The sequence below is a fragment of the Entelurus aequoreus genome, linkage group LG24, assembly GCF_033978785.1.
Source record: "Entelurus aequoreus isolate RoL-2023_Sb linkage group LG24, RoL_Eaeq_v1.1, whole genome shotgun sequence".
NCBI lineage: Eukaryota > Metazoa > Chordata > Actinopteri > Syngnathiformes > Syngnathidae > Entelurus > Entelurus aequoreus.
In genome coordinates, this window is record NC_084754.1 from 36,861,725 (window position 1) to 36,873,994 (window position 12,270).

At 38.3% G+C, this 12,270-nt stretch overlaps 1 protein-coding gene across 5 annotated transcripts in view; it reads left to right on the forward strand.

Moving 5' to 3' along the window:
* The window catches only part of mov10l1 (Mov10 like RNA helicase 1), an 83,286-nt gene that overhangs the window by 6,912 nt on the left and 64,104 nt on the right, over positions 1-12,270 (forward strand). For 3 of the 5 annotated variants that reach the window (XM_062035888.1, XM_062035885.1, XM_062035884.1), the window contains exon 2: positions 10,208-10,319. In XM_062035888.1, coding sequence (XP_061891872.1) covers positions 10,208-10,319 — 112 coding nt within the window. Of the gene's footprint in view, positions 1-9,475; positions 9,541-9,687; positions 9,853-10,207; positions 10,320-12,270 lie in introns of those variants that run through there. The other 2 variants (XM_062035887.1, XM_062035886.1) reach the window with 2 other exon arrangements.

The following is a 12,270-nucleotide window of genomic DNA, read 5'->3' on the forward strand; positions in this document are numbered from 1 at the left end:
AAATGTAAACATGCCAGATTTTAGCCAAGGGCTAAACTCCATCTGTAGTGCCCGACAGGTCGATGGTATATGCAACAAGGTCCATAAAAACTGAAATTAGACAGTACCAACTTTATACAAAAACAGTACAATACAAAACACAGACTCAGATATAATAATACAAATTAAATCATGTTAAGACATATATAATACCGTAGTTTGCTGTATGACCTCAGCTTAAGAACAAGAATAAAGTCACCATAGATGGAGAATCGCTATAATGCTAAATGTGCTAAATTGTTACATATGCTAAGTGAGCTGAAGAATTAAAATACACATTTCACTTGACTTAGAAATGTAAAGTGCTGCCGTTAATGTACAAGTAGTTAGCATTAACAGATGCGTTTAAACATGGAAAAATTGCACCAAAAATCATACATAAGTCTATCTAGTTATGAAATATTGCACAAAATATGAATACCTAACTTTTAGAATAGAAGTATAAATCTATAGAAATAAAAATCGATAGAAATACATCAGCACTAATGGCAAGTATATCTAGTTTTATTATAATCAAACATTTTGTCCTCGACGATGACGCATCACATACAATGCATCAGATAGTTAGCCAAAAATAAGCTTACAAGCTAGCGAAAATGAGTAAAAAGCAAAAGTCTTTGGAGATTTTTTTTGCAAAGGGAAAAGGGCCAGGAACCCCACTATTTCAGCATTCGTTATGGTTAGTTGTATTTTTCATGCACTTATTTTTGCTGTATTTATCTGCCACACGTGGAAGGCCGATACGTGAAAATAATGTCTACATTAAACCGGCCCCTGGTGCAAAAAAGGTCGGGAAAGCCTGCTCTACAGGAGACATTTGATGTTCATCTATTAATTATGTCTGAGTTACAGGAGCGCTCTGCTGTTTTTAAGTGTCACAACGAGGATTTTTTCGCAGCTTACTGCGAGGATTGTTCTCCCGGGATGCAATCGGACTTTTCCGGACAAAGGTAGCCGGTAGGAACATATTTATTATTAATCTAACTACACAGGAAAAAAGACAGGAACTTAAACAAAAGGAAAGTGTGCCGATTGCACGAGAGACTAAGGAACATAAAACTTAATGCAGGAAACATACGCTAACACTTAGACTGAACTATGGACATAGACAACAACTAACCAAACTATTGCATAGAACGAACAAGACTTACTGCGGCATGAATGAAGCAATGGCGTGAAACGAGCATGAAAAGAGCAATGTCGCCAGGCCGACTAACTGGCAAAGACAGGCTTGAATAATAGTCTCTTAATTAGAGCATGTCCGTGTCCCGAACACATTAGGCAGGTGAAACTAATAAGTCGCCATGGTAACTAAAAAAACAAGGGGGCGCAAACAGGAACTAAAAGAGTCCAAAACAAACAGAAAATAACAAAAACATAATCCAGACCACAGATCATGACATTAAAGACCTTTTGAAAAATGTGAATCTCTAAGACGTTTTTTAACTGAACTCGTGGGCCACCAGTTTAATAGCCAAAATGATAACAAAAAAAAAGAGAGGACCTAAAATGGAACCTTGAGGAACACCACGAGTATAACTAAAGAAGTTGAACAAATCACTACTGACTGCATTTGAAGCAAACAAGCTACAGAAACACCTCAGTTACATAAATCACAATATGATTTTTAAAAATAGTGTGCCAGAAGAAAGAGGGCTTAAGGGGTGCCTTGAGAAATGTCTCAGTTAAATAAATCACCAGTTTGGACACAAGTGTTCTATTTTTGCTAGCAAGGTTAAAATGCCAATGTGTTTACAGTGGTCCAAGTTCCTCTATACAACAGGAGCACTCGAGTGATTTTAGGAATTTGCTGCAAAAATGTTTGTCTCCCAAGTTTTGAACTGAACCTGTCGGCCTGTATGGTGTCATTCCTGGGCTGAATATGGCCCCCCCTAAAGACTTTTCTTTCTAACAAATCTTTTGGTTACGTCTCTTAGAAGTTTTTTTTAAACCCTTTTTTAAATATATACAGTACAGGCCAAAAGTTTGGACACACCTTCTCATTCAATGCTTTTTCTTTATTTTCATGACTATTAGATTTTCACTGAAGTCATCAAAACTATGAATGAACACACGTGGAGTTACTGTATGTACTTAAGAAAAAAAGGTGAAATAACTGAAAACATGTTTTATATTCTAGTTTCTTCAAAATAGCCACCCTTTGCTCTGATTACTTTTTTGCACACTCTTGGCATTCTCTCAATGAGCTTCAAGAGGTAGTGATAAGAAATGGCTTTCACTTCACAGGTGTGCTTGAAGCACATCGAGAGAATGCCAAGAGTGTGCAAAAAAGTAATCAGCGCAAAGGGTGGCTATTTTGAAGAAACTAGAATATAAAACACATTTTCAGTTATTTCACCTTTTATTGTTAAATACACATGCCACATGTGTTCATTCATAGTTGTGATGCCTTCAGTAACAATATACAATGTAAATAGTCATCAATCAATCAATCAATCAATCAATGTTTATTTATATAGCCCTAAATCACAAGTGTCTCAAAGGGCTGTACAAGCCACAACAACATCCTCGGTACAGAGCCCACATACGGGCAAGGAAAACTCACCCCAGTGGGACGTCAATGTGAATGACTATGAGAAACCTTGGAGAGGACCGCATATGTGGGTAACCCCCCCCCCCCCCCCCCCCCCCTCTAGGGGAGACCGAAAGCAATGGATGTCGAGTGGGTCTGACATAATATTGTGAAAGTCCAACACATCAGCGAGAGTCCAATCCATAGTGGGGCAAGCAGGAACCATCCCGAGTGGAGACGGGTCAGCAGCGTAGAGATGTCCCCATCTGATGAACAGGCTGGCGGTCCACCCCGGGTTTGGAGCAGAGTAGAAAAGAAAAGAAAACAAACGGCAGATCAACTGGTCTAAACAGGGAGTCTATTTAAAGGCTAGAGTATACAAATGAGTTTTAAGATGAGACTTAAATGCTTCTACTGAGGTAGCATCTCTAACTTTTACCGGGAGGGCATTCCATAGTATTGGAGCCCGAATAGAAAACGCTCTATAGCCCGCAGACTTTTTTTGGGCTCTGGGAATCACTAATAAGCCGGAGTTCTTTGAACGCAGATTTCTTGCCGGGACATATGGTACAATACAATCGGCAAGATAGGCAGGAGCTTGACCGTGTAGTATTTTATACGTAAGTAGTAAAACCTTAAAGTCGCATCTTAGGTGCACAGGAAGCCAGTGCAAGTGAGCCAGTATAGGCGTAATATGATCAAACTTTCTTGTTTTTGTCAAAAGTCTAGCAGCCGCATTTTGTACCATCTGTAATCTTTTAATGCTAGACATAGGGAGGCCCGAAAATAAAACGTTACAGTAATCGAGACGAGATGTAACGAACGCATGGATAATGATCTCAGCATCGCTTGTGGACAAAATGGGACGGATTTTAGCGATATTACGGAGATGAAAGAAGGCCGTTTTAGTAACACTTTTAATGTGCGACTCAAACGAGAGAGTTGGGTCGAAGATAATACCCAGATTCTTTACAGAGTCACCTTGTTTAATTGTTTGGTTGTCAAATGTTACGGTGGTATTTTTAAATAGATGTCGGTGTTGAGCAGGACCGATAATCAGCATTTCCGTTTTCTTAGCGTTGAGTTGCAAAAAGTTAGCGGACATCCATTGTTTAATTTCATTAAGACACGCCTCCAGCTGACTACAATCCGGCGTGTTGGTCAGCTTTAGGGGCATGTAGAGTTGGGTGTCATCAGCATAACAGTGAAAGCTAACACTGTATTTGCGTATGATGTCACCTAGCGGCAGCATGTAAATACTAAAGAGTGCAGGGCCAAGAACCGAACCCTGGGGAACTCCGCACGTTACCTTAACATAGTCCGAGGTCACATTGTTATGGGAGACACACTGCACCCTGTCAGTAAGATAAGAGTTAAACCAAGACAAGGCTAAGTCTGACATCCCAACACGCGTTTTGATACGCTCTAATAAAATATTATGATCAACAGTATCGAAAGCGGCGCTAAGATCAAGAAGCAGCAACATAGATGAAGCATCAGAATCCATCGTTAGCAATAGATCATTAGTCATTTTTGCGAGGGCTGTCTCCGTAGAGTGATTTGCCCTGAAACCGGATTGAAAAGGTTCACAGAGATTGTTAGACGCTAAGTGTTCATTTAGCTGCTGTGCTACAATTTTTTCGAGGATTTTTGAGATAAACGGAAGGTGGGACACCGGCCGGTAGTTTACCAGGAGATCAGGATCGAGGTTAGGTCTTTTGAGTAGAGGATGAATAACCGCTTTTTTGAATGCTAGGGGAACAGTACCAGAGGAAAGTGATAAGTTTATAATATTTAACACTGATGGACCTAATAATACAAAAAGCTCCTTGATAAGTTTCCCAGGAATTGGGTCAAGTAAACATGTTGTTTGTTTTGTCCCATTTACACATTTTGACAATTCCTCCAATGTTATTTCATCAAAGAGAGAGAAACTATTTTGGAGGGCAGTGTCCGTCGTATATACAGTCGTATCTGTGTTAATAGAACCCAGTTGTAGCTGAGATGCATTGTCTTTAATCTCTTTTCTAATGACTTCAATTTTCTTATTAAAGAAATTCATAAAGTCATCTGCTGAGTGGGTGGAGCTACTGGGAGGAGTCTCTTGTTGGGTTAGCGATGCTACCGTACTAAACAGAAATTTAGGATAATTTTTGTTGAGGTGGATGAGATTTGAGTAATATTTAGCTTTAGCTGAGGTAAGCATGCGTTTATAAGTTATTAAACTATCACACCATGCTTGATGGAAAACCTCAAGTTTAGTCGCACGCCATTTGCGTTCCAGCTTTCTACATGATAATTTCTGGGCTTTAGTTTCTTCTGTAAACCATGGGGTACGCCTTTTAGGGGCCCTTTTTAGCTTTAGCGGTGCTACAATATCAATGGTGTCGCGCAGGGCGTCATTAAAGTTGTTAGTGAGGTTATCAATAGAGCCCACATAATTTGGGAATGGTGCCATTACCGAAGGCAGTAGGTCAGTAAGAGTCGTCGTTGTGGCAGCATTAATGTTGCGGGGGCTATAGTAGTTATTATTATTATTATTAGTTTGTTGACAATGAGTCAGAACTTCGAATTTTATAAGGTAATGGTCGGACATTACTTTAGTGTACGGGAGTATCGTAACTTTAGAGGTGGTGACACCCCTGACAAGCACTAGATCTATCGTATTACCGTTGCGATGCGTGGGTTCATTTATTATTTGTGTAAGACCACAGCTATCAATTATAGTCTGGAGCGCCACGCATGGAGGGTCCGATGGGGTATTCATATGGATATTAAAGTCCCCCATTATGATTATATTGTCGGCGTGCGTCACTAGATCGGCAACAAACTCTGAGAATTCACTGATGAAGTCCGAATAGGGCCCAGGGGGGCGGTAGATAACAGCCAGGTGGAGAGGCAGCGGTGTGACAAACCTCAAAGTGAGCACCTCAAACGAGTTATATTTATTATTTAGGTTAGGTGTAAGATTATAGTTTTCATTGTATATTAGTGCGACACCCCCTCCCCTTTTAAGAGGTCTGGCAACATGTGTATTGGTATAGCCAGGAGGAGATGCTTCATTTAGCGCAAAAAAATCGTCTGGTTTGAGCCAGGTCTCGGCGAGACCAACGACGTCAAGTTTGTTGTCTCTAATGACTTCATTAACTAATAACGTTTTGGAAGATAATGATCTTATGTTTAAAAAGCCCATATTATAGGTAGTGGGCTGTTTTGAGGATTGTTTGTTGAAATTATCCGAAGTAGCAATATTAATAATGTTGCGTTTATTATGCGTATTGCACTTTAAATAGTTTCGACCATATCTAGGAATTGATACGACGGGGATATTCAGATTGTTTGCTTGATGTTGCGATAAACTGAACGCATCATAGTTAGCTACCTCAGTACAATGTATGTCTGCCTCTGACACGGTCACAAAAGAAAAAACATTATGTGAGTTGTGTTTTATTCTAAGAGAATTGCTATGTGTGCAGGGATTATCCAGCCTGACGCCGGCTATTTCTAGTTTAAATGGCTTCTTACCCGGAGACTCCACGTTTCTTTGGTTAGCTTTTCTCTTTGTTGTTAGCCCAGCTCGGCATCCCCGCTTCTGCTTCCGCTCGCATGAAAATAAAGAAATAGCATTGAATGAGGAGAAGGTGTGTCCAAACTTTTGGCCTGTACTGTACATTAAACTGCTTGTTTTTATGTATCCTTTTACATTTTTTTCCCCCAAAATATATTTGTAACCTGTAATAACCCTTTGAGATCTCCTTGTAAAAATGGCAATATAAATAAAAGGAATTATTATTTAAACTTTGGCGCCACCATGTGGTGTATTTTTCCGGGGGGAGAAAATGCAGAGCAGCACTTAAAGGCCTACTTTAAACCCACTACTACCGACCACGCAGTCTGATAGTTTATATATCAATGATGAAATCTTAACATTGCAACACATGCCAATACGGCATGCACTTTAACCTATAAAGTGCAATTTTAAATTTCCCGCTAAACTTCCGGCTGAAAACGTTTCGATATGATGACATTTGCGCGTGACGTCAACGGTTGAAGCGAAAGTATTCGGAGCCCATTGTATCCAATACAAAAAGCTCTGTTTTCATTTCAAAATTCCACAGTATTCTGGACATCTGTGTTGGTGAATTTTTTGCAATTTGTTTAATGAACAATGGAGACTGCAAAGAAGAAAGTTGTAGGTGGGATCGGTGTATTAGCGGCGGACTACAGCAACACAACCATGAGGACTTTGAGGATAGCAGACACGGTAGCCGAACGACCTCACCTTGACTTCCTCCGTCTACGGGCCGCCAACCACATCGGTGATCGGGTGAAGTCCTTCATCGTACCGTCGATCGCTGGAACGCAGGTGAGCACGGGTCGTGATGAGCAGATGAGAGCTGGCGTAGGTGCAGAGCTAATGTTTTTAGCATAGCTCTGTCGAGGTTCCGTAACTAAGTTAGCTTCAATGGTGTCGTTAGCAACAGCATTGCTAAGCTTCGCCAAGCTGGAAAGCATGAACCGTGTAGTTACATGTCCAGAGTTTGGTAGTATTGTTGATCTTCTGTCTATCCTTCCAGTCAGGGACTTATTTGTTTTGTTTCTATATGCAGTAAAGCCCGATGCTATCACGTAAGCTCAGTAGCTAAAGTGCTTCACCGATGTATTGTCGTGGAGATAAAAGTCACTGTGAATGTCCATTTCGCATTCTCGACTCTCATTTTCAAGAGGATATAGTATCCTAGGTGGTTTAAAATACAAATCCGTGATCCACAATAGAAAAAGGAGAGAGTGTGGAATCCAATGAGCCCTTTTACCTAAGTTACGGTCAGAGCGAAAAAAGATACGTTCTGCACTGCATGCTAGTCCTTCACTTTCACGTTCCTCATCCACAAATCTTTCATCCTCGCTCAAATTAATGGGGTAATCGTCGCTTTCTCGGTCTGAATCTCTCTCGCTGCTGGTGTAAACAATAGGAAAATGTGAGCAGCCCTTCCTCCGGTGTCGTCACGCTACTTCTGGTAGGGGCAAGGCTTTTTTTTATCAGAGACCAAAAGTTGCGAACTTTATCGTCGTTGTTCTATACTAAATCCTTTCAACAAAAATATGGCAATATCGCGAAATGATCAAGTATGACACATAGAATGGATCTGCTATCCCCGTTTAAATAAAAACAATTCATTTCAGTAAGCCTTTAAGGCAGGGGTGTCAAACTCATTTTAACTCTGGGGCAACATTAAGGAAAATCTATTCCCAATTGGGCCTGACTGGTAATATCATTGCATGATAACTTAAAAATAAAGACAACTTCAGATTGTTTTCTTTTTTAAAAATAGAACAAGCACAAGCTGAAAATATACAAATTATAATGTAGTATTTCTTTTTTTTTTTGCACTTACATGTTGCAGTTAATAGTGTTCTATCTTTCTTTGTTGTTATTTCTACTTTCTGAATAAATTATGTAATAATGTTCATCAGTGAAATATGTTGAATTGAGTGTGGCAGAGTTTTAAAATGCTCCCATTGGTGTTAATTTTTAATCTATCAGAAGATGGAATTAATAATAATATCAATTATTGTAATTATTATTATTTGCCCATTTTCCTCAACTGATGTACTAACATCAGGTGGTTTATTCTGTACATATGTAGCATCATCTACACCAAACATTGTGAATTTGGGCTTGTTTCATTAATCACACATGAAGTTGAAGGGGGATACAAATTATTTCACCATATTTATGTGCGCCCAGATAATGTGTCCCCAGTCCTCTATCTTAACAGGGCACATAGCTACGCCCCCGTAGCGACAGAGGACACAAATAATTGCTATTGTGACATTCAGTGAACACATTTAAAACAGCAGTTTCTTTCAATCAAAAATTTCAGCTTATTTTTATACTTAGCAAACTCATCTCGCGGGCCGGATAAAACCTGTTTGTGGGCCTGATCTGGCCCACTGGCCGTACATTTGACACCCCTGACTTAAGGGGTTGCATGTATTGACAAAATGTCACCCTTTTGGGGCAGAAGAGTAAGCTTACATAAACAACAACAACATACCATGTGAAAAATGTTTCATATCAAAAGTAAGAAATGTACTCTTACTGTCCAAAACGTATGGGTAAGATGAACAATTACATACAGAGTTTTAGTCAGATATTGAACTTTATTGGTCAATTTACCGATTAAGTTAAAGTTAAAGTACCAATGATTGTCACACGCACACTAGGTGTGGTGAAATTTGTCCTCTGCGTTTGACCCATCCCCTTGATCACCCCCTGGGAGGTGAGGGGAGCATAACTACTGTATATGTGTTAAACATGTTTGTATTATCTTTAAACACCTTTAACTTGTTAACAATATTAACTATATGTGTTAAACATGCTTGTATTATCTTTAAACACCTTTAACTTGTTAATATTCACTATATGTGTTAAACATGCTTGTATTATCTTTAAACACCTTTAACTTATTAACAATATTAACTATATGTGTTAAACATGCTTGTATTATCTTTAAACACCTTTAACTTGTTAACAATATTAACTATTTGTGTTAAACATGCTTGTATTATCTTTAAACACCTTTACTTGTTAACAATATTAACTATACGTATTAAACATTCTTGTATTATCATTAAACACCTTTAATTTATTAACATTATCAACTATATGTGTTAAACATGCTTGCATTATCATTAAACACCTTTAACTTGTTAACAAAAACATATCTTTCATAAATAAGTAAATTACATCATTATAGATTATATATATGAATGAGGTAGAACCCCACGACTTGATCAATTGAAAAGTAGCTCGCCTGCAGAAAAAGTGTGGGCACCCCTGCTCTAATGGTTAAGCCTTTTACCCCTGGTGGCAAGGTGAGGCACTGCCTCACTTGCCTCCCCTGACCAAGTGCCCCTGACTGCATGTCACTGGTTAGAAGTGGCCCTGCTATCTGGCTTAAAAGGTATTGGTTACTGTAATTGAAGATTGAAAAAAATCCTAGTGAATGTATTAATTATTAATCGTAGCGTGTGTGAAGATATCTAAATTCTAACAATAAATTCTAACCAAACAAAAAAAAAAATAAACTAGTGCTGATTGACATGCGGCCCCTCCCCTTCAACACTTTGCAAAGTCATGTCGACTCACGCCCCGCGGTAGCTTCTTCTTAACTTCTCTCGGGTCCGACTATTGCCTTATTGGCTCTTTATTTCCAACATATGAGCAATATTGTGTTTACAGAACGTTATTTTAACTCCAACGCTCACAACAAGAGGTAATTAGCGGAGTTTATATTGTTGCTTGCCGTTATGTTAGCCAACTTTTAAGCTAGCTAAATAAAGTAGCATACAATCAGTTATTATTGGCAGCGTTATTCGCATGTTTTATTGTAATATCCTGTCACCTTATATTGGCATTTATTGTTCTAATGTAGGATTTAAAGTTTACCGTAATCATTTACTCTTTTTCGTCATCGGCAGTGTAACGTCTGCTAAATAAATGAGCATATGAAACAGGTGTGACTCAGCGCGTGGTGGGGGCGAAGTTTAGCGTCTACTAACGTAAACAACCGCGAGTGTTACTTACCACAAAGTATTTCGATAGTTTCCCTTTTTTTTACACTCTTGCAGATCACTTCTGCAGACATGCTTTCAGCTGTCAGATACCTGCTGTCCAAAGTGATATCTCCGCTGTGGAGAACCACGCAGGTGGAGGCCAATGGCGGCCCAAGCGATGCTGCAGGTAGGTCACTAGCACACATCACTTCTCAAGTTTAAACAGCTATTAATCAGGTTTCTTTCTTTCTTTCTTTTTCTTTATTTAGTTTATTTCGAACATGAACACACCTACAGCATAATACATCACACACGTTCGTATCATTTCACTTTACATCAGACCTGGGCAAATTAAGGCCCGGGGGCCACATGCGGCCCGTTAAGCTTTTCAATCTGGCCCGCCGGACATTCCCAAATAATTTTTTTAGATCTTTAAGATGGAAAGTGTAGCTGCCATTATGATGTGCAGTCATGTTTTCTAACAACCGTAAGTCTTGAACTATACAAAGTATTTCAATGGTTGGAATCTGCACTTATGGATGATATACCAGTTACTATGGTAATCTAATTAGTTACTATGGTCATCTAATTAGTTACTAGGGTGTAATCTACTTCACAGCAGCTCAGACGAGGCACCAAACAGTGGGAAGCGTTTCCACAGACGCGGAAGGAGATTTTCACAACAAAGTTCTAAAGCTTAGTGATGTATCAGATATATCAGATTGTAGGTGGGTTCATTTTGTACCCTTCACGTTCATATTTCACTGTTTGTTGCGTTTCACTTGATTGTAAAATATGTAGGGCTGCAACAACTAATCGATTATAAAAATAGTTGGCGATTAATTTAGTCATCGATTCGTTGGATCTACGCTATGCGCATGCGCGCAGGCAATTTTTTTTATTTTTATAAACCTTTATTTATAAACAGCATCATGTACAAACAGCTGAGAAACAATAATCAAAATAAGTATGGTGCCAGTATGCTGTTTTTTTTCCAATAAAATACTGGAAAGGATAGAAATGTAGGTTGTCTCTTTTATCCGATTATTAATTGAAGTAATAATCGACAGATTAATCGATTATCAAATTAATCGTTAGTTGCAGCCCTAAAAATATGTTGATCGAAAGGGTGTGTGACATTCATATTTTGTCAATATTCAGTGTTTTATCGTTAATAGAAACATGTAAAATTCCGTTACGTTTTTTTAAGGCGGTCTGTCATAACGTTTTTAGCATTCAATCAGACATTATTGTGAGGTTTTGTATTAGTGTTCCTAAAAATAGATATACCGGCCCCCAGACACTTTTTTTTCTCTAAATGTGGCCCCCGAGTCAAAATAATTGCCCAGGCCTGCTTACATCCGAAAAGGAGTAGGAAGAAGCAAAGCTTATTTAATCCTACCCTTTTCCCATTTCAGAGCGTTTACAAATATATACGTTCATTTACTGACTTCTTTTTTGTAGCGCATTGACATCCGTGAATGATTAATACAGCAGTTTTTGTAATAGATAATATAAGTCAGTCATGATAAATATACTGAGATGAAGAATATCTTATTTTCAATAAGGTTGAAAGTGTTTCTCATAATTCTTCTTTGTAATTTGTAAGCACTATTAATTTGAACAAACTCTTAAATATCAGATCAAATATCAGTACATTGTCTAACTTCTTTACTTATTAACTCATTCCATAATTTAATTCCACATACTGATATGCTAAATGTTCTAAGTGTTGTACATGCATACAAATGTTTTAAATTAGATTTTCCTCTAAGGTTATATTTATCCTCTTTAGTAGAGAATAATTGTTGTACATTCTTTGGTAGCAGGTTATAGTTTGCTTTGTACATAATTTTAGCTGTTTGCAATTTTACAAAATCAAACTTCATTATGTTTGACTCAATATATAAAGGGTTTGTATGTTCTCTATATCCAACATAATGTATCAGTCTAATTGATCTTTTTTGTAACACAGTAAATAACGAATGATGCGCACGTTTGTACCGTATTTTTCGGACTATAAGTCGCTCCGGAGTATAAGTCGCACCGGCCGAAAATGCATAATAAAGAAGGGAAAAAACATATATAAGTCGCATAGGCGTATAAGTCGCTTTTTTTGGGGAAATGTATTTCATAAA